Below are 23,669 nucleotides of genomic sequence, written 5' to 3' on the forward strand. Positions count from 1 at the left end.
CATCTCAGAGTCTGGACCAGAAAGACAAAATAGAGTGAAAAAACCATCTAATGTCATTGAATTCAATGTAATCACTTTTTTTTCTTAACATATTTCTCTTTTTAAAGTATTTCTAACCAAAATCTGACTACTCCATGAAATGGAATCTATACCCAACAATGCTTGAGACTAGACAGGCAATGGACCTATCAATAAAATGATTCCTAGTACATTCTGCTATTCCCATAGATCATTGCCTGGCTCAGCCATCACCACAGAAGCTTTCTACTGCAGCCGATGCAGACAAAGACAGAGACCCACAGCCAGGCACTGTGCAGAGAATTGGAGATCTCAGAACACTAAATGGGCTATCTTCATCAAATCCCTCCCCGCCCCCCGGGACTCAGAGAGCCCTGCAAAAAAAACTAGGTGGTAAGAGTGTAAGGGCCAGAGAGGATGGATGACACCAAAGAAACAAGGCCTTTTAAACAAAGCTGGACAAACATAGATCTAAATCCACAGAGACTGTGGCAGCATGCTCAGGGCTTGCACAGGTCTGCCCCAGATGAGGTCCTAGAGCAGGTAGGAGAAGTGGACACAGGCCCCCATCCCTAGCTTACAAACAATGTCCAACTGATAACCATTGCAAATTAAAATTTAATTTTCTCCAAAGAAGTGTCACTAGGCAAAGAAACTACTTGGAAGGATAGGTCAAATGCCAAGATATAGATGGAAAACAGAAAATGAATTCAACAGCATCCCTGAAGGTTCTCTGTCTCATAATGTGTCAAAAACTACCTTACAGGTCCTTTGTCTATTTATTGTGGCTTCCAGTTTTATGTTTTTATGAGATTTGTGTATATGCAAACATGTGTGTCTACATCTATATGTGTTTCACGTGCTTTTTCTTTGGCTCTGTTTTCTTATTTGTTTCTTTGTTTCCTCCTATTCTGGTTTGTTCAGTTTTCTCTTCTTTCTGAGATGTCCGTTTGTTTCTAAGAAGAGACACAAAGCATGTGGATCCAGACAGGAGTGAGGAGATGAGGAACTGGAAGTTGTTCAAAGAGAGAAAACCATAATTAGAGATAGTGCTTTAAAGTAATCAATTTTCAATAAACGAAAGACATTAATTTAAAAACTTCCCCTGGGACGGGGAGATTATTCAGTAGATACAAGATTCCAAGCTTGAAGACCTGAGTGTCAGGTCTGGAACCTACACGGTGGAAGGAGAGATATGAGTTCCACAGGTTTTTTTGTGGCCCCCACAGTCACACACACACACACACACACACACACACACACACACAGAGAGAGAGAGAGAGAGAGAGAGAGAGAGAGAGAGAGAGAGAGAGAGAGAGAAACACACACACAAAATTTCCTTTCCATTGCTTTGTCTCAGTTCCTAAGAGCAGAGTCAGTCTTGCCTCAAGCTGACAGGAAACCCTGTTCTACCTCACCCTAGGTTTTCTCTCAGAGTTCCTTATTCTTACCGTCCCCATCTAGTCCATGCACCCCTGCAGTTTTGCTCTACATATTCTGCCCTGATGCTCCACTGTGGCTGTACCTTCTGTCTATATGACATCTAGATGGTTACTCTCTATGTCTATACATTCCAATCTCCCCGTCTGCCTCACAGGATCTCCCATGCCACTGTCACTCACACAAATCGACCTGTTCTCTTCACTGGCTGTGGTAGTTTATGTCTTCGTGTGCTTTGTTATGGTGATACAGAAGTTTGCTTTCTGTGTTTGGCCTTTAAAGGGGTTTTACCTCTTGAAAAAGGAAAAAACAAACAAACAAACAAACAAGAAAATGTCAGTACCCGTTTCAGAGCGGCAGAACCTGGCCACCATTTCTGGGGCTCCCTTCATGTAGACGTGGAGGTGAAGGTCACCAGCCAGCTGAGCAATCACAGACATCCTTTGCAGGCCTGAGGAAAATGGAAACTGGCGCAAGATGGTGATGCTGTCCACAGGACTCTGCAAGGACATCAAAGGCAGGAGACTGAAAAGCCTACAAGCAGTACAGATGCATGCACACTAGACAAAGGGTTCATACCCTCCAAAGTGCCCAGCCACATCATGGCAAATTATATTCACCACAATGCTTACCTTTTTCTGGCCTACTCAAGGGTGACTCCCTTGATGTGTTTATCTGGCCTCAAAAGCGCTCACCCGTGGCTGCCTGGAGAAATCCGAATCTCCTTCCAGGCCATCCTCTGCCACGCGATGCTTCTTATTCCCAGAAACACTACTCATTCCCAGCTCAGGGCTCCCACAGCTTGTTTGTCAGCCTTTATTACAGCACTTGGCAGGGCGTGCTGCACTGACCTGCACTTGTATTGATTCCTGACCACTGTGTGCTCTTCCCATGCAGAACCCAGCAGGCTCATTGTGAAGGCTAGCCTAGTGTTCCGGCGCTCATGGACACTCACTGAGTTATTTGCTGAAAACACTAATGAGCGTAGTCAGGGCTGAAGGCATGGCCAGGCTAGCTATGGAATTTATTAGGATAAAGCTAAACGGGAGAAATGTGCACTATGTGAAAAACCAGAGATGTTTCTCCAGTGTTTAGGGGAAAGAAACACATGACCTATGGAAGATAATCATACCTGGCTGGCTTTCGGTCCTGGTTTTATTACTGTGCTTGAATCTGCCATGCCAAATTTGCAGGAGGCCACTTGGCTATCTTCCATATTCTGTTACAAAATGAAACATTTATAAGATTCCTTGGAGACAAATAAGAAGAAATATTTTTCTTTGCACACTGTGCTGATATTTTTCAAAAGGCTTTTCATGTGGCTTCTCGTCCCAGATATTTACTTAAATTCCATCATTTTCAAATTTGTGTTGTTTTTATTGACAATAAGGACTTTGTCAGAAAATATGTCAAAAAGCCAGAAATACACTCAATGCATTAAAATGGATAGGAACATGCAGGCCATAGGGCAACTCTCCTTCCTTATGGCTATGTTCTCCAGTGTTGAGCACAACAGCTCTCAGCCTTGTTAACAGCTGTGTCCTGAGATAAACACAAAAGCACATTTTTATGTTACACCTGTGTTACTAGTCTAGTTTACTTAGCTAGAAAGCTAGTAAGTTGGCTACGACCAAACTAGAAAGCACATTCAAAAATGGATTTTATTCATTGGGTAAAACATCCAAATATAGACATCAATAGCATTGAGAAATCAATATTAACTGATATTGGAAAGGAATTTACTGTATTTGTCTTAATAATCTAACCAGGGGATTGTCCCTCCCCTTTTAGGCTTAAAAGGTTCCCAGCTAACAAAGAATACTTAACTCAAGGCTCCACTAGACCTAGACTAAATCTTAGTGAAAACTGCTTTATTTAGAAGTAGATATGACCACCTTGGCAGTTCTTATAGAGGTGGTACTAAAGATTCATGTTCACAAACAAGATCCCGATTTGTCTGTCTTCTGTACGGGTAGGAGGAGGCATTGCTAGAATCAGAATCCAAGTCACATGTAGAAACAATGTCAGCTGGTCATCTCAGCACCAGTCCTGCTGGTGTTTGGAAGAACTCTGATCTTTAGGTAGTTCATTGATTTCCCTTCATTAAGATTCATGAAACTGGACATTATTTTGTCTTTATGCCTTCCTCAGCGCCAGCATTCTCATCTTAAATTACTGATTTTAGGAAATTTCTCTTTATGCCAGGTTTCCCCATTTTAAGCACTGGATTTCTAGAAAACCACAAGTTCCCATTATTCATCTTTGCACTAGCTTTTTGTAAGGTGTGTTCCATGCTCTGGCAACTACTTGTTCCCAATAATTTACAATTAGATTTGTGTTTCCCTGTGCTGTGTGTGTGTGTGTACACTCTCATGTGTACCCAAGTTTGCAGGCAGTCCCATGCAGCATCCACCATGTGTTTTAGACAGGGTTTCCCATTGGAATCCAAGGCTTTGATTCAGTAGGCTATTGGGCTAACAAGCCCAAAAGTTCCATTTATCTCTGCCTCCCCCAAGCAAGGATTAAAAGTGCATGATACCATATTTATCTTTTTACCTGGGTTCTGGGAATTAAATTAAGATAATTTGCCTGTCTGTGGAATCTGTTCCCAAACTGGGCTGCCTTGTATGGCCTTAGTGGGAGAGAATGCGCCTAACCCTGCAGAGACTTGATGTGCCAGGGTGGGGAGCCACCACACTAACAGAGCAGGACAGACTCTGTGAGGGAGTCGGGGAAGCTCTTGGCATGTAAAATGAATAAATAATTAAGTTAATGGAGAAAAATCCACATCCTTGTGTTTGCAAGGCAAGCAGTTTTCTAACTGAAATTTCTCCTGCCCTTTTCTGCCTTTTTACATATTATCAAAGTGTCTTTGTAACCTCTTTTTAGAGATCAGCAGAGTGTTGCTAACCAACAGGCTTATTAATGAAAACTCACAATTTGTCTGGCACTTTACACTACCCAAAGTCCTTCACAATCTTAGTACTCGGGCAAAACTGCAAAGGAGTCATAATTATCTCAAATGCACAGATGGGATAAGAGTCTTCCAGTCTTGGTTCTAGGTCCACATGGCCAGGGAAAGGTGGGAAGCAATTTTCACTGTCACCGCAGATCCAGAACAAGTTTATGATTTCTGCCCCTCAACTGTCACTCATACTTAGCTCAGAAAATAAAACTAGTTTGAACAAGGGTCGTGCATGTTGATGTATGAACCTCTACTCTGTAACACAGTAGCTACCAGCCCACTCTGACTACTTAAATTTAAATCAACTAAGAACAACTGAAATTAATATCTCAGTTTCTTACATGCATATTCACAATGGAAGTGTTTGTTAGCCATATTTCAGAGTGTGATTTAGGCTAGTGTTTCTTCAAGGCTGTCTGGCCACATTGGTATAATGTTATGGTCTATCTAGAAAGATTTTGGGTCAAATATGTTAGGTGAATACTGCATGTCATATCCTCTCTTGAATACTCAAAATGAACCACAGTGTATTAAAGAAGATCCCTATTCAAACACTAAATTTAATTTTGTTTAAAAAGCACTTGCCTAAATTATTATGTTATTGTTGTACATGTTGTGCATGCTGTTGTACATGCTTGAAAAAAGATGGACAGATTCTGTTAGGATAAGACCAGAATTCATCTAAAGAGTGATCACATACCACCCTTTAATACAAATTCTCATGGCGTGGTGAGCGCCAACCATGAAATCAGAGAGATCAGACTATTCAGCACTATTACATCTCCACACCTCAAAACCTACTGCCTCTACTCAATGTCTGACTGCGTCTACAAGTTCCATGAACAAAAAAAACACGGTTGACTTGAACACAAACTTGCATAGACTGCAGACACTGGCAGAAAAGCATCCTGAACTCTGGAAACCCAAGGATGTCCAATTGCAAAAGAAAGTAAGTATAAGCCTGTGTCTGCATCTGTTTTAGAGATTGAAATATACAGAGGAAAGTGTAACCAAGCAGCACAGCAGAGATGAAAGGATGCTTCACGCTGAGGGCCAGGGACACTCTGACAACAGGGAACAGCTCTCCAGCCATGCCCACACAGGAACTCAGCAGATCGAGAAGATACACAAAAAGCGAACTGCAAAGAGCCATTCTGCTGCACCCTATCCAAGCACTAGACAGCTAACAGGTGCTTTCCCACCAGCAGAGCATGCTTCAAGTATAAACGAGAGGTAGGGGAGTCTACATTTATCTCAGCAATGAGAAATATCTGACTGCTATTTCCCTGTTTTTATTTTTTTGCTTTGCTATTTTTCGCTTCAGTTTTGATGTCACGTGATTGGGCTTTGTGATTATTCTTTGTCTGCAACTATTCCTTCCTGTTCTTTCTTATTTCTCAAAGCTTAACCCTCTGCGCTTTGCCTCCTGATCCTACTTGATATCTCCGAATTTTCATTTCTTATTAGTCACTATCTCTACTCTTAATAACATTTAAACAATGACCTTGTGCTCTCAATAGCTCTGTTATTTCTAACTTGATCGCGAGTGTAAATGATGTACCTAATTCTTTTTTTCTCTATTATCTTACTGTTGACAAATCATTTGCTGTCCTTTGTTTCTTCTGTATAAACAGTAGAGATCAGAAACTCAAGAGAAAACTATTCAGGAGGAAGACCTACAGGAAACAACATGCACAAAAGATGGGAGAAGCATGAAAGACGCATCTACCCAAACAGCCATGCAGATCACAGGCAAAACAAAGCAAAGGCACCTCCAAAGGCTTACCATTCCTAAATACTGAAAGCAAAACAAAAGCAACAAAAAATAAAAAACAAGAACAAAAATAAAAACCCTAACAAGTCACTGAAATGCCAAACAAACGATTCAAAACCCTCTTTTAAAAATGTTCAGTGACTTCATGAAGAATTAAACAAGCAGATGAATGGAGCAAGAGATTAATTTAGAGGCTGGGGAGATAGCTCAACAGGCAGAGCACTTGTTGCCAAGACTTGAATCCAGAAGAAGAATAAACAAAACTACAGGAAATAGCAAGTATGTTTCCATAGTAATCCTGAATATTAATGGTCATAACTTTCTAACTAAAAGACACAGACCAGCTGATTGAATCAGAACATAAGATCCAACTATTTTCTGGCTGCAAGAAACATATTTCATTGGTAACCTTACAGGAAAACTGAAAAAAAAAATCAAAGAATGGGAAATTATACATCCTTCATCAAGTAGATGCAGAAGAGAAGCAGGATAAGCCATATCTGACAAAGTAGATTTCAAACCAAAATTAATAAGAAGAGATAGAGGATGTTACTAAAAGAAAATATCCATTAATAAGGTGAAAATTTTAAAAACAAAGGTTCAATGTTGGAGTACCTAATTTCATAAAACACACTTTAAAAGACAGTTCCATCTATGATAATACTGTGTCGATTCAATTTCCTACTCTCATCAATAAATAAAACACCATGGTCAGAAAAATGTACAAAGAAAGCTCACTGTTCAACAGCACCATAAATCTCTACCTCTCAGATGTGAATATACGTTGCTGTCAGCAGCCCATAGAACTTTCTCAAAAAAAAAAAACAGATTATATTTTGTGCCATAAACCAAGTCTTGAAAAATACATTTTCTTAAATCTTATCAGCTTACAGTAGAATAAAACCAAAAATCAATAGCAAGAAATGCTACACATATGCGTGGGGAATAAATAATACTATTTTGAAGGACCAATGTGTCACTGAAAAAGTTAGGGAGGAAACCAAAACTTCCTAGAGTCAATAAAAATTAAAACATGATTTATTGAAACTTTTAGAACATTGCAGAGTTAGTTCTTTGAGACATGAGTTAGTGTAGGTTCAACACTTAAAAGTCAGGGAAAACACTCTGCTATGCTTGTAGCCAGGAGCCTAGCAAAACTGTCTCCTGAGAGGCTTCCTCCAGCAGTGGATGGAACCAGATGCAGAGACCCACAGCCAAACATCAGGAGGATGTCCCAAACATCTGGGAGTCTTGTGGAAGAGTCAGGATAGGATTGAACAAGCTGGATAAGTCAAGAACACTACAAGAAGACCTACAGAGTTAACTAGCATGGACCCATGTGGTCTCACAGAGACTAAATCACCAACTGAAGAGCATTCAGGGGCTGGACCTAGACCCCCCTACACATTTGTAGCAGATGTACAGTATGGTCATGTGGAGCCCCCAACAACTGCAGGTGGAGGCTGCCTCTGACTCAGTTGCCAGCCAATGGCTTCCCTTCCCATACCTAGACTACCTAGTTGGGCCTCAGCTGGAGAGAATGTGCTTCAGCCTACAGCAACTGAATTTCCCAGGGTGGGGTGATACCCAAGGGGGTTTCCCCCTTCTCTGAGGAGAGAGGGGTAATGGCAGGAGGTATTTGTAAGAGTGGGACTGGGAGGAAAGGAGGAACTATGGGGCTGTAATCAGGATGTAAAGTGAATAAATAATATAATCAATTAAAAAATCAGGGAACACTCAAATACATAATTGAGTAGTTTAATCATCAGAAAAACAAGAATGAAAAGGAGAAAGAGAGAAAGAAAGAAAGAAAGAGAGAAAGAAAGAAAGAAAGAAAGGAAGAAAGGAAGAAAGGAAGAAAGAAAGAAAGAAAGAAAGAAAGAAAGAAAGAAAGAAAGAAAGAAAGAAAGAAAGGAAGGAAGGAAGGAAGGAAGGAAGGAAGGAGAAGGGAAGGGAAGGGAAGAGAAGGAGAAGGGAAGGGAGGGAGGGAGGGAGGGAAGGGGAAGGGAAGGAGAAGGAAAGGGGAAGGGGAAGGGGAAGGGGAAAGGGAAGGGAAGGGAAGGGAAGGGAAGGGAAGGGAAGGGAGAGGAGAAAGAAAGAAAGAAAGAAAGAAAGAAAGAAAGAAAGAAAGAAAGAAAGAAAGAAAGAAAGAAAGAAAGAAAGAAAGAAAGGAAGGAAGGAAGGAAGGAAGGAAGGAAGAAAGAAAGAAAGAAAGAAAGAAAGAAAGAAAGAAAGAAAGAAAGAAAGAAAGAAAGAGGTGAAAGAAAGGAAGAGGTGAAAGAAAGGAAGGAGGGAAGGAAGAAAGAAAAGAAGGAAGGGAGAAAAGAAGGAAGGAAGGAAGAAGGAAAGGCAAGAATATGCCAAAAGCAGTAGATGGAAATAAATTATAAGGTTAGGGCTGAAGTCAATAAAATGAAGATCAAAGGACAATTAAAATAAATCAAAGTATTGGTTTTTTGAAAAAACAAAAAACAAGTTGAATAAAATCTTAGTCAAATCCACTGACAGAAAGAGAAGATAGAAATGAAGAAAAGCAGAGATGCAAAGAGAGAGATTACAACAGATTCTAATGAAATTTGATCACTAGTAAATATTTTCAAATCATACATTTCAAAAGTCTGGAAAATCTAGAAGACATAGGTCAATGTTTAGACACATATGACCTAGCAATGTTAAATCAAGGGAATGCAAACATACAAGCAATTTACTCCTACCCATGACAATCAAGACAATTTAACAGTGACAAAAAAGCCTCCCAGCAAAGGGAAGCTGAGAGCAGACTAATTCACTGCCACATTTCCCCAGACCTTTAAAGCTCTGACTCCTCTATGCCTCAAATTATCCCACACAAGAGAAAGAAAGGGAACCCAAGCAAACTAAGTCTATGAAGGCAGCATTACCCTGACAGTGTATGAGCCAATAAAGCATTTACCCAGCTACAGGCCCATTTCTCTGATAATATGTTTTCAAAAATTATCAATAAGATATTTGTAAACCAAACCAATTGAGACATTGGAAAGATTATATAACCGTAATGAAGCTGTTTCACTCCTAGATGCAACGGCAGTTAGGCATATACAGATCATTAAACGTCAAAGACATAGATGGACTGGAGGCAGAAATCACTTATCATTTCAATAGATGCAGAAAAGACCTTTGACAGAGGTTAGCATGTGATGATATCGCTGAAGCTACTAGGAACAGAACAAATACACTTAAGCAAAATAATGGCTATTATGACTGTAGGAGCTGTGTGGGCCCTTATGCTCACAGATAAGCACTAGGGAAACCTGGAAATAAGTGAGGTTAATAGCCTGGTGTCCCCTGCGTGCTCCACTAGCTTCCCAACCTCCCATAGCTCTCCTGGAATCTTATAGTGACTTTGTTTATCTCAATCAATCTATAGCACTCTCCTCCCCCCGACCTTTATCATGACCGTGTTTACCTTGAGCCTGCTTTCTTACTTAATGTATAAAGCCCATCCTTATGGAAGAGGTTACTTGTATTTTACAAGAATTTTGATGTAATCATGCCTCAAGCTTTGTTGTGCACTACAGATTGAGTTAATTATCACCAAGAAGCTTTTTTTTATCAAATTATGCTGTGCTTAAATATCCCTAAGACCTGGCGTCAGAATCTTGAAGTTTGTAACTTCACTGGCTACTGGATCATGTTGATGTGAATTTCCTTCTTAACTTCCCCTGGCTCAACACTCCGCTGGCTGTAGATTTGCAGAGACCCCCACAAAGTCACACATACAGCTAGCAAGAGACCAAATGGGGAAAACTGAATCTCCTAGCAAAGTAAAACTGAGAAAGCAGTGTCTGTTCTTTCAACTAGCCAGAATAGTAATGAAAATGAAAAATGAAAGGATATCAAACAGAAAGAAGCCCAATTATCCCTGTTTGCAGATGACATGTCCCTAAACTTCAGTGTCTAAATGCCTCTGCCATAAAACTCTTGGATGTAATGAAGGATTTCAGCAAAGCAGCAGGACATAAAATCAACAAACAAATTGCAGCCACTCATCTGTATGTCAACAGCAAGAAGGAAATCGGAAAGTGGTCTCATCCATAACAGCTTCAAAGCATACCAAGGATACTTGGTACAAAATTCTGAAATACTAATGGCAATATACATAGAAAATATAATCGTTAAAAAAATAAGCTTTATGAAAAGAGTATTAAACTTTGTAACTACTTGTCACACGACACAGTGAAGCTTTTTCTGACTTTTCTACCCAGAAGTGTAACTGCTGGTGATGAGCGACCATAAGCTTGCTCTTCCGCACTCTGTGTCTGGAGTCTTAGGGTGCGGCCAGGCTGTCCTCCCTACCTCAGAGCTCTCTAGCATATAGAAAGCAGTTGAGGTGCCTCTCCAAAATTATCTCAGATCTTCTTGGCACTTAATTGCTATGTATAGAGGCTAACCCTGCTGTCCAGTTCAGTGTTATTTAGTAGATAGTAGTCTACAAATTTTATTGTGCAGAATAATTAGTATAGATCTTTAAAAAATATACTCTGACTCTATAGAGTTGTGTATTAACTTTCTAAGTTAACAAGCAAACTACATGATTCCAAATGTTGTATGTTTGTAATAAATATGACTCAAGATCCTGCGGGTTAATGAAAGTATTAAAGAATAATGCTTTGTTCTTTAAGAATCACTTTCCACTAATAGCTGAAAATTAGAGTTGATGAGGGTAAGTATAGCTGTCTTCTGAATCTAGACTTGTTTTTTAAATAGTCTATATCACTTGCAAATGTGAAAGATTATTTTTTTCCTTTGCTAAATAAAATACACTTAGATAAACTGATGTATTGCTCAAAATAATAAAAATAGCTAGGAATAAGTATAACCAAGGATGTGAAAACCCTTTACAATAAAAACTTGTAAGCATCATTGAACACAATTGAAAATGACACTAGAAGATGGATAGGTCTCCTACATTCATTGATTGGCAGAATCCATATTATAGAAATTGTCATGTTACCAAAAGAGAAGACGGAAGATTTAATTTGATTCCCATAAAAATTCCAAAGATGTTCTTCACAGAGCTAGAAAAAGTACAATATTAAAATTCATATGAAAACATATAAGACCAGAGAACCAAAACAATCCAAAGCAAGAAAAGTAATGTTAGAGGTGTTGCCGTAGCTGATTTCAAATTATACTACAGACATGGTAACAAAACCCACATGAATTAACAAAACGAACACAAACACAGAATGTAGACCAAGGAAATAGATAAGATATAGTGATAAACCAGTCACATCCAACTGAATTTTGAGTATATGCATATATGTATGTGTGTATGTGCATTCATATATGATACACATGTATGTGTGTTTATATATATTTGCATATGTATTTGTGTATATGTACACACACACACACACACACACACACACACACACACACACACACACATACACTCACCCCGGAAAAAAACAGCCTTTCCAACTAATAGTGCTGGAAACTTGGATTTGCACATGTCAAATAAAACTAGATTCTTATCGCCTATCTGGTGAAAATATTCATTCAAAATGCATCAAAGACTTTAATGTAAGACGTGAAATTTTAGAATTACTAGGGAAAAACACATTGAGACAAAGACTCAGGTGTGGATTTTTCAAAAAAGGGATTCCCACAGCTCAGGAAATAACACGAACTGACAAATGGAACTATAGGACATTCCCAAGCTTCTGCACTCCCATGGGAGCTAAGAGAGTGAAGAGAGCCTGCAATCTGGATAGCAAGCTCACCAAATGCTGACATGCACTCAGAGCAAAAGGAGCCTTTACATAGTGTCGGTAGCAATGCAATCCATCCACTACTATGAAAATTATGACCTGTTTACTATGGCACAGCCTACAACAGCAAAGAGAGGAAATCAGCCCAAGTGTCCACTAGTAAATAAGTGAATATGGAAACTGTGGCATACTTACACAGTGGGGCTTTATTCATTCATAAAAATAAAACTATGTCATTTGGAATGAAAATTGAATGAAACAGGAGACCACGTTAAATGAAATAAGTCAAGCTCAGAAAGCCAAGTATCGCATGTTTTCTGCCATATGCGGGACTTAGATTGCATACAATCTAATACATATATATATCCAATATATACATCATATATATGATATATACATACTAAAAAGACTATTTACGAAGCAGAAGGATAATAAAGGTCAGTTCATCAAAGTACATTGTGTTGAAAAAATGTCATTATAAATCCCATCATGTTGTATGATGAATATATGCTGATAGAATTTGGGAAAACATATATCTTTATAATGATTATTCATTTATAACAATGATTAATGATAAAGTGTAACCATTTTCTAGATTTGTAAACGAATTAAAAGGGATCTAGTTCAGCCAATAAAGGTTTCTTCACTTGATTAATGGATATAACCATCACCTTACCCAACCAGTGCCTTCAAACATTTTGAGGTCCAAAGGGTCTCCTTGGATGGTCCCATCAAGAAGGATCAGAGAATGGCAGCTAGTCATGGCTGCACACAGTGGGCCCCAGGGCACAGCCTCACCTGAGGCAAAGCTGTGGACTGCCTGGAAACTGGTTAAAAAGATAATGTTAAAATTTTCAATAAAGTCATTTACATTCCCTGCCTCTTAAATTTTGCCAAGGCAGCACCCTGGCTGGCTGACTCTAACCTCTAACTTCTAACCACTAATCTCTAACCTCTATCCTTTAACCTCTTCAGTGACTTTTCTATAGTCTATACCACTGTTTCTTAAACTCAGGGTGCAGCCCATATGGGACGGAATGAATGAAAATGAGGGCTGCAAAAATTATGGCTACAGTAAACGTTTCAGAATGTCAACCACCACAGAATAATTCAAAATCAAATGTGTAATGAATCTAAAATGTTTTACACAGTGCTAACCCATGCTGCCTCCCATGTCTTCACTCTAGCCTTGGTTCTGAATACAAACATGCTCAGCCTGGACAGTGCACACCAGTACAGCTGGCAGAATCAAAGAATAATGCCCAGAAAACCCTGGCTCAGAACATAGACTACTGTCATGTTATAAACTGCAGGGCTTGTACTATACACAGAAAGCTTTCAGCTACAGAGCATGATGGTTTGGTCATGGAAAACAAAGACTCTTAATATGTTCCTACTGTCATATAAAACATGGGTTTAAAATAAATTGATCATTCATTATCAATAAGTGTTTGGTCTGTATACTTATTTTCTGTACCTATGTACTTGGAGCTGCATACAGATTTCTTGGATGAAAGGCATCCTACCTGACCTAATCTTACAGCTGCTGATCTTACCAGTATCCCTTGTGTCCTGATTCCAGAGGCAGACTAAGGTTCTTGCTTTGACTCTACGTGTTCAGGGATTTTTCCACTCACGGTCCTCTGCTCACTTGGGATTTTTAATATTCAGCTACAGCATTCTACCTGCATAGTAATGTTTGCATAACCCTTCTTTGAGTTGGATATGGATTTTCCCTTTGATATAGACGACCACTGGTCAATCAAGAACCAAATTTCAGGAGGCTTGAATCTAATCACATGGGCTTTTGTGATGTTGCATGTAAACTCACAGAGCTCTCTGAACAGCCACATATCCTAAGTAAGAAATCTCTGGATTCCTGAGGCAACTGGAGAAGGAAGAAGCTTGCTTGGTGATCCAAAAAAAGCAAGCAGAGGCTTTGAACTGATTTTCATTACTCAGTTCCTTGGAGTCTACCACTGTTTCTAGAAACTTCTTTCTAATCTACACATCCTGCGGCTGAGGCTTCTTCTCCTCATTAGCAATATACCCTGGAATTATTAACCTTCATCCCCTCCTAGTTTTGAGCTGAACAGTGACTATGTTTAGTTGATTCTACTCCTCAAAAGCATCAGTGTACTAGGGACAAGGGAGGACGATGGGAGTGGGAAGTGCGAGGACCGTCTTCTTCCTTCATTGCCCTGGGTCAGAGGCACCCTGATCCTTGAGACAAAGGCCTAATCAGCACATCTGAACAGCCAGGACCATGAATAGAGCTAGAAATCAAGCCGTTCTCTGTGCTCAGCCTGGGCCATCTTCTGTGACAGTGCCCTGTGCTCAGGGTGTAGCTAACCCTACCACTAGCTTGGTGAACCCTGCCTGACTATTTGTCCTAATCTTCAGCTGCCTCAGCCACTCTTTGGAGCCAAAGTAGGGCAATCAAAGCTGAAGACTGGAGACCATCACCATTTAGCAGGCATAAAGGCACACCTTAGCCCTGCAGGAAAAAGCTCCCTCCCCTCTCCTGCTCTGCTCTGAGGTATGCATCTATATGGTTACCTTCTTTGTTTTACCATGACAGCCTTTAGCCCAGGTCTGTAAAATTTGCAGCCAGGTGTGCTTTAAAAATCTCCCTCATATGCCGTCATTTTCAGAAAGTTATCCTTGATGCGTTAAAATTCAAAATGACTTTCTATCTTCAATCATCATGTGTCATAAAAAATCAGAGCTGTATGTTACATCAAGCAATTTTATTGTTCTGTCTCCATTCGGATTTTCCTGTCTTTATAGTCATAATTTCCCTGGCCTGTGTTACCCATTGAAGGTGGGGGCACTCAAACATCTTCATCCCATTAGCCTGGGAACTAAAGGAGTCAATAGAGCCCTTTTCTGGGTCTCTGAACACAACTGTCTGCCCAGACACCCGGGAAACCTTGTGATCTGTAATCAAGCATGGTCCTGATTCCATTCCTTGATCCTCTGTCTTATTCATTTGGCTCTTACCCATCTCCTTCATTCTCTCCCACTTATTTTCACATTGAATTTGCAGATCGACTTTCTTTGTCTGACTTGGGGGGGGCACATCTAATTAAATGAATTAAAATAATTGGGAGCCAGTGTGAATCTTATTCCCCAAGCTTGGCAAGGGTGGATTTGAATGTCACCACAGGAACCTACCACCAGACCTCCCATCTTAGGGTCCTACCAGTTGCCAGCGGTGGGGACAGTCCCCCAGAGGTCCAGCCCATCTTCTGTCAGAGTTCCTGTCTGAATAAAAAGTTGTAATTGATTTTTTAAGCAGAATAGTTAAAGCTCTGATGTCATGATTTAAACAAAATTTAAGCTTCCAAGAAACTACAGCATATCCAGTCATCCAAAACCTTGTTTCTGAGCATCTGCAGTTAGTGCAGCATCCCCAGGAGCTTCCGGCTTCCACATGACACTGTGCATGAGCTTTGTTTGAATCTGCTCGCTTGTTGTCCTGTCTGCTGTTGTTGTCACTGAGAGGCCCCATAAGTGGAAATTCAGCACGAGCCACCTCACAGCTGACTCTGCAGTGGATTCCTGCTGTCTTTTCAAAACAGATTTTGTTGGTTTTTTTCCCCCTCTTTCCAAGATCAGCTAGTCTACCCTTTTCCTTTTGGCTCATCATAATTTTCTAAAACTATGGCCACTATAGTAACAATTCAGGTCATAATGTAAAGAATTTTTCAGCCCACAGACAGAAACGAAATGCTAATAATAAATATTAATGAATGCCCGTGAGTAAGTTTTATTGTCAGATCAAGAGGAAATTGGTCATTTGATCCTCTGTATTATAGGAAAATATTTGTCAGTTAATGTAACCAGAAGGCAAACAGAACCAAGTCTGGTATACTATGTTCATGTCCCGGTTATTCATTAGCTACAAGTTTGTGTGGTCTGACAGCCTTAGGCTAACCACTCCGCATCTGTCCAGAGTGAGTATAGTGGCTGCTGCTGTTCCAGAACACGTCAGGCAGACAGGACACTCCTAAGTACCGATACTAGCAGCTCCTGCATGCACTATTTAAAGCCACTGGCATATAAAACACTGGGTTTCCTAGCTTCCTATTGGATGGCATCATCTGTCATCCCAGCATCTCAGCATGGCTGTTTACAGGCACGGGCTTCCGAGGCTCCCCTCCTGACAACTGAGCAAACAGTAGAGAATCAGACAATTATATCCTATCAGGAGACAGTGGTCCACAGGCTGGAAGACTGAATCAAAGTCCAAACAACCTTCACCCACCAGCCATCATGTTGGTGAGTTCTGCTAGGCATGTGGGAAGGTAAAGCCCACTCTGGCTCTCCAAATAACTAAAGCATCCTTCTTTCTTGAGTTCACTCAGTTCCCAAAGAGGCAGCAGGCTCAGGGGAACCATTCCTCAAGGGTGACTTTTATAAAGAAGCAACTTGTTACATTTTCTATCCTGCTTTCTCTAAAGTACCAACCTGCCTGCATGTTCAACCGCCCAAATCCCCTTGGGTTGTTCCATTTCAGAAAGAATTAGCAGCTTAATTCCAGCTGAAATATTTTTGTTGGGAGGTTACGCTTTTAAGCATCCATGTTTTGAGCATGAACATAGAGAGAATCGGCAACAGGGTAAGAACAAGGAGACCGTGTGTTACCTCTCTATTTAAAAATAACCTCTCGTGACAAAAATAACCTCAGATAGAAAGAAAATGAAATTTTAATTAAAGTTCTAATCTAGAGAGAATAGAATAGCAAAGGGAAAACCTTTATCATAATGTTCAAGCCCAAGCTCAGGCTGAATTGAATAGAGAATCTGTCTTACAGATGAGAAGGGGGGAAGTGTGCATACACTCAGAAGCCCGGTGATATAACACTGGTTGGAAATTAACTGTGGGGTGTTCTAGAGTGACATCGTGTTTGTAAGAGTTCTATAATGTAAAGCTAGAAAAGGAACTTAAAGATAATTGTAGTCCAAGCTTTTTACTGAAATAGTGATAGACACTTAGTTCTGAACTCAGGGTTAGTGACCCCATTTTGCCATGCCTCATCAGGTGTTCTAGCTACATGCTGCCACACTTTATGGGATTCGGCTGAGTGGGTGGACTGGCAGCCCCTCTGGCTATCTAGCAGAGGATGGTGTGAGGATGCAGAGAAAACAGTTACATTGGGAGTAAAATAACAGCCTCTGGGGGACAGGACACGGTTTGTAAATCACCCTCCTGTAGTAGAGATGTTTTTGAGGCTGTTGGGTGTATAAGAAAAGATTCTATCAGAAAATGGGCAAGGTGCTAAAATCTGACTGTGAGGCTAAAGTCAGAATGTTGCTCAGCTAACACTCCAGTTCCTTTCTAATGGAGAATGGGCACCTTTTTTGCAGAGAGAGAGAGAGAGAGAGAGAGAGAGAGAGAGAGAGAGAGAGAGAGAGAGTTTAAGAGAGAGGCTGCCTGCCTTCCCCTGGGGCAGCAGAACAGCAGGGGACCAGGTCTCCTGCAGTCCCTCTCTATTTCCTCCTGACCCCTTCTGTTATTGTTTGAATGTTAACCCTCCCTAAAGGGCTGCGTGTTTGAATGTTTGGGAGGCACTGTTTCAGAAGGTTGTTGAACCTTTGGGCACAGATCTTGAAGGTTACAGTCTGCCTCCACTCTCAGTCTAGCTCCCTGCTTCCTGTTGTGCTCCAGCTGTTTGGGAACAGCTCCTGGACTCCTTGCCATGCCCTTGAGGTAAAGCCAACCTCTTCTCCCTTCACTTGCTGCTTTTAAGTGTTTGGCCATAATAACAAGAAACCCACAGCCTCATCATAAAGTTCCCATAAAAAGAACAACAGAAGAATTCTACAAAAATTTTACTCATAGTATGTGTTTTAAGACCTCATGCTCTTCTTCAAGACATAGCCTCTTGCTTAGCTTGCCACAACATCCCTCCAGCTTCATTTCATGGTCCAGCTTCTAGCCTTACTATGTTGTCTTCTGTCTGTGACATGTTTGGGCACCTTTTTCACTCTTGTGCTTTGACCTGGCCATCTCTAAGCTCAGAGGTGGCCTCCAACCTGTGACAGGTGTGCACCTGCTGATGCATGCACACATCCCCACCAAGCACACATCTCCCAGTAGCACAGCCATCTTACTCCCATATTCCTTACGTCTTTGGCTAGATGCTAAAGCTCTCTAGAGCTAGGGATAGCCACTCCTGATGCTCTACAAGCACTGTGTACAACACTGGCTTTCGGAGGCAGTTTGCTGGGAAAAAAAATGACCAAAGTGTTGATTAATTATTCAAACAAAATGAACTGAAACAGGGAACAATCAGCTAAGCCCACTGATCTACAGCCTGTCCAAACTGAGGCCAGAATCTAGGTATGGGAGGAGGGCTTGATGCAGGATTCATTCCTGGTTCCTATAGGAGAGTGGTGGGAATCTTGGACTCTCTGACAACAGCAGCCATCCCCCTCCAGTACATACTCTCTTCTGCCACCTTTCCAGAATCCTGAGTGCAGGTATAATACTTCCATAGCCTGGATTCCTGACCCCTGGAAGAAGAGGAGAAATAGTAGTGGCAGCAATGTCACCATTGGCCATTGTTCACTCAGCCTTTGTCATTTCAAGAAGCAGTAGGTGGATATGAATGAGATTGCTCATGTAAGTTCCGCACAAGGCACTTCTAAGACATGGAACGTCCCACACGTTTTTTGCCTGCAGAGGAGATTATTGGTGCAAGAGACTGTTTCAAAACATAACACGGGCACAGAAAGTATTAAATTGTAGCAGGCAAAGGAAATCATGATAAGATTACCACCCTGACATCCTCTGAGCCAACAAGTTTGTTTTCTTCACTGTGACCTCAAACCGCCTTCCTCTGTAACTGCCTCTGGCCTCAGTTTCTCAGCTGTATAGTGGGAATGTTAGGAAAGCCGTTCTCTGAGGTCCTTCCTAGCTGTGCCATGCATCAAAGCCATCAACCCCCAACCTGGTAAGTTTGGAACCCACTTTGTCGAAGCACACGAGGTTGATCTGACCACACATGTTGATTCTCTGCGGGGAGATACAGAAAATCTTCTCCTTCTTCAACCTCTTCTGGGCGTACACGTTGCCTATGGTCAGTGCAGCCGGGAGCACGGGAGGGACGGTGGCACTGAGAAGGATCAGGGCCATGGTTGCAGTTTCTCTCGGAGGTACCTGGAGAGGGGGAAAGGATGCACACGGGTTAGCCCAGCGGAGCAAGATGTCACCCTTCCTCCAGCTGCCTGCTTCCTCCCAGCTGCCTCCTATAACACTTGGCAACCCTAGACCTTGGCTTATAGTATTCCTGGTGAGTTGACTTTCTTGGTGGTCCCTGGGCTAACCCTAAAGCATACATACATAGTCCCTATTGTACACCAAAGGAGACCTTTTCAACCCTGTTCCCAGTCTCCCTGACCTTCTCTACCTCAGTTTACCTTGTGAATACCCATCTCTCCTCTGTTCATTCTCTCTCCACACATTGTGTGACCTCCTAGGGTCTCACGTAGGCAGGTCTTAGGTCATAATAGTTCACTCCAAAACTTGACATTCGTTTTTAAATCTCTCTGCCTCACAAACCAGCAAACGCCTGGGGCACATGAGCTGTGTAAGAGTTTTGAATCCTGTTTGTCTCAAAGTCCAAAGTCCAGCTCACTGTCTGGGGCAGAGCCATACTTAGTACATAGATGGATGGAATAATGACCTGACAAACACTGGTAGCAAGGTTGCCAAGATCACAGCATCCCAGTGTGTTCTTAGCTCTGGGGAAGCCAGTACTGAGATTACATTCTTTTCCTGTGGCAGACATATGTCTCCACCAGGGGCATTATTTATCTGTTCCTACAACCACTGCTTTCTCTACTTTCTCCAGCTGCTCACATGGATGAGTTTTGATTCTGCAGACTCAAACTTGTCTAAGCCTGGATCAGTGCAGACAGTTGCTGCCACAGGGTCAAAGTTTCTGACCCACAAGTTCTGAGATCCAACTTTCAGCCGTGGTGTGGACGGCAGGTTGAGCTCTGTCCAGGAAACCTTCACACCCAGGCTGTGCTAAAGCTTACTTGGCTTATCTGATGCTCCTTCTGCTCTCCAGGTCAGACTGCCACACTGCGTGACATTCTGGACCCAACAGCCTTGACATTCTGCCTAGTTTTTTCCTAATTCCATTCTACTAGTGACAAATGCACTGGACTCCTTAGGGCTACCTCCCTGCAGCCTCAGGCCAGTTTGAAATGATTGTTCAGAGATTAGATTCTATCATGAGCATTGGCTAGAAATTCTTGGAATTATGCCATCATCCACCAATTCCTGGTCCCTTGCACATTCACATGGTACTACCAGTCTGAACAATGCCCGGGTTCATACTCATGCTTTACTTATAGCCTCCTCTTCTTCTTGACCAGTTCATAGGTAGGATCCCAGCATGTCTTGGAGGACACAGAAATACACAGCAGAACAGACTCTCAGGACCAGAAAGACCCTCAGAGGTTACAAATGGCAGCCTCTCCCTCCCTTGCTACCCGTGAAGGGAAGCACCCACATCAACTTGGTAAATAGTTGATTCTTCTTCAGATAGCAAACAGAGAGCAAATTCCCTATAGAGGGCACCAGATAGCTTGGAGCTGAACCTACAGTAGTAGTTGTAAGCCACTCAATGTGGGAGCGGGGAACCAGACCCTGATCCTCTGCAAGAACAACAAACACTCTTAACGATTAACCCATCTCCCCAGCACCCTGGAAAACTTTCATAGCTCTGCTATTTAACATGAATGTAAATTGAAAGTTCATTTGTTACATCTGTCTAGGTGCTATAGTTATATGTGTGAATATATGAATATATATACTTTGTGTGTGTTTGTGAGTGTATATTTATGGGAATGAAATCCAGAGCCTTGTACATGCTAGGCAACCACTGTACTGGCAATATAGCTGTATTTTTAGCCAAGTCTTTTCAGGCTGGAGATGTAGGCATAGAACATTTCTCCAATCTAAGAAAATTCCTTTGGACAGCATTGATTCACAAAATTATTAAATCTAGAGTCAGTGTTATCTAACCTTCTGGAGTTAGGTCAAGCTCTTGAAAAACTATGATTGGCACGACTTACTCATAGTACTTACTTCATGGTACATATAGACACCTAGGGCATAGAAAAATCCCACAACACCAACGCAGGCCAGGAACACCATGAACTTGAAGGCATCATTATACAGTTTGAAGTTCAGAGGTCGAGGGTAGAGGATGGATCTCACTAAGTCTCCTTTGGCTGTATTATAACCTAAGAAGGTAAGTACAGAAGGAGAGAGTCTCAGCTTCTTTCCAGAGCCACTGGAATGCTACAGTGGCTGTGCCACTAGAGTCTGAGGTGGAAATAGCATTACTCTGACCCAATAGTCTATTTGCCTTCCTTGTCAAAACTCACGGAGAGCAATCAGTGGCATTCACTCAACACCATTTAATTCCTCTTGTCCTTGGAGACAATGCTTCAGTGATCCCCACTGTACAACCATTCATTTACAGAGTTTAAAAAGTGGACTTGCCTGCTGCAAACTGTGACCAGAGAAAATGAGATGCCAAGAGAATGGGAAAGCAGGTATGTGTTGAAAACAGGTACAAGTTATAAAAGAACTGAAAATTTAAAGAAATAGAAGGCAATAGGCAAGTGATTTATTTCAAATATATGTGCACAGGATTTTCATGCCTTCCTCAAACTCCAAGGCCTTCCAGCTGAAAATTCTAGGCATAATATTGAAAGTCCCTTTCAACATCATGTGCCTCTATCTTGACAGACTGTCTTCACTATTCACTGGTGCCAGAAGACCCTTGCACTTTATATTTTGTGATTATCTCTCTAGCTCTCATAAGCTTGAATAAACTCCCCCTCACTCTATCAGCCTTGCTTTCAATTTCCACCTCATCAAAAAGTGTTTTCTCAATTCCACATCCACATTTGAACCAAAAGTGATTTATATCCTGTGATTCTTGGTCATTTAGCATTTATCACCATTCTAGTTAACTATACATTACTGTAAGTACATATGTGTCTCTTATATCATATCATAACTTGTCTTAAGAAAAAAATTAATTCATTAACTTACATAGCATTTAGTATATTCTCATTTCTGTTTGACTTACTGACTAAAATGATTGGCAGTTCTACACTTTGAATATGAGTCACTTTTTTGTTGTTTTGTTTTGTTTTGTTTTTAAGTATAAAGTGTGCCTTAGCCCTATTTCTTGCTGGATACATGGTTTTCTAAAACATAATTTTCTGGCCTTTAGAGAATTAGGAACATACTTTTCTCTAAGTTGCCATGTAAGCACTTTGGAAGTACTCATGGAAAGGCAAGATCTCTTAATTCAGCTTCTTGATAAAGTAAAAATACTGTCTTAGTTAGGGTTTTATTGCTGTGAAAAGACTAAGGCAGCTTTCATAAAAGAAAATATTTAATTGCTGCTGGCTTACAGTTTCAGAGGTTTAGTCCATTATCATTATAGCTGGAAGTAAGGCAGCATGCAGACAGACATAGTACTGGAGGATCCAAGAGTTCTACATCTTGGTCTGAAGGCAGCCAGGATGAGACTGTTCGACACAAGGCAGAACTTGAGTGCTAGGAGACCTCAAAGCCCACCCCAAAAGTGACACACTTCCTCCCAACAAGACCACACGTACTTCAGCAAGGCCACACCTCCTGATAGTGTCACTCTTTCCTTGGGCCAAGCATATTCAAACCACCACATCCCACTCCCTGCCCCACATAGGCTTATAGTCATAACATAATACACAATGCATTTCGTCCAACTTCAAAGCTCCCCATAATCTATAACAGTCTAAACAATGTTTAAAAATACACAACTCAAAGATTCATGCTATCTCTTAACTGTAATCACCTATAAAAAATCAAAATAAAAAAGCAGATGACGTACTTCCAACATCACAGGAAATACATTACCATTCCGAAACATCATGGTGAAGAAATACTGGCCTAAAGCAAGACCAAACACCAGCTGTGCAAACTCCAAACTTTGTATCTCCATGTCTGATTTCCAACTCCTCTCAGCTTTGTTGACTACAAACATGTTATTTTTTTCCTCTTGGGCTGTTTCCACTCCCTGTTAACTGCTTTCTTCAGCAGGTATCCGGCAGCTCTGGCATCTCTAACCTCTTGAGGTCTCCAATGCAATCCAGGCTTCACTTTCACTGCTTGTGGAACACAGCTTCTGCTGCTGCTATTCTTGGTGGTCATCATAAGATACTGGCACCTCCAAAATGATGGAGTCTTCTGCGGCACCTGGGCTGTACTCTCACCAATAGCCTCTCATAAGCTCTCTTCATGGTGCCCAGCTTCAAATTTGTTATACGACCCCTTTCATTCCCAGGGCCTTCAACTGACAGTGAGTTTGTACCTTCCCCAATGACATCTCCTGGCTTCTCACAGTGCCACGTTTCAGCTGCGTCCCATGATCCCTTCATGCCTTCAAAACCAGTACCACCTGAATGACTCTTACACATTACCAAATCTGACTGCCATCACAAGTACAACTTTGGTTGGTTTACACAGTGGCCTTTCTGGACCTCCATGTAGGGACACTTCTGCTAGACACCTGGCCTCAGCAGTTTTCCTTAGCCTCAGAGGGAAATTCCATCCTTGATTCTAAAGCCAGAACCAAATGGCCAAAGCTGCCAAGTTCTGGTGCTTTCTGGGGCTGGAGCATGTCCTCTTGTCCAAT

At 41.3% G+C, this 23,669-nt stretch overlaps 1 protein-coding gene across 5 annotated transcripts in view; it reads right to left on the bottom strand.

Moving 5' to 3' along the window:
- The window catches only part of Atp13a5 (ATPase type 13A5), a 148,277-nt gene that overhangs the window by 65,088 nt on the left and 59,520 nt on the right, over nucleotides 1-23,669 (bottom strand). For 4 of the 5 annotated variants that reach the window (XM_006522196.4, XM_006522197.4, NM_001284375.1 and 1 more), the window contains 6 exons: nucleotides 21,059-21,216; nucleotides 18,929-19,117; nucleotides 15,156-15,217; nucleotides 12,627-12,777; nucleotides 2,591-2,677; nucleotides 1,802-1,958 (listed from right to left, as the gene is read on the bottom strand). In XM_006522196.4, the coding sequence (XP_006522259.1) occupies nucleotides 1,802-1,958; nucleotides 2,591-2,677; nucleotides 12,627-12,777; nucleotides 15,156-15,217; nucleotides 18,929-19,117; nucleotides 21,059-21,216 (804 nt within the window). Of the gene's footprint in view, nucleotides 1-1,801; nucleotides 1,959-2,090; nucleotides 2,361-2,590; nucleotides 2,678-12,626; nucleotides 12,778-15,155; nucleotides 15,218-18,928; nucleotides 19,118-21,058; nucleotides 21,217-23,669 lie in introns of those variants that run through there. The other variant, XM_017317011.2, reaches the window with a different exon arrangement.

This window comes from Mus musculus, chromosome 16 (assembly GCF_000001635.26).
Source record: "Mus musculus strain C57BL/6J chromosome 16, GRCm38.p6 C57BL/6J".
NCBI classification, from domain to species: Eukaryota; Metazoa; Chordata; class Mammalia; order Rodentia; family Muridae; genus Mus; species Mus musculus.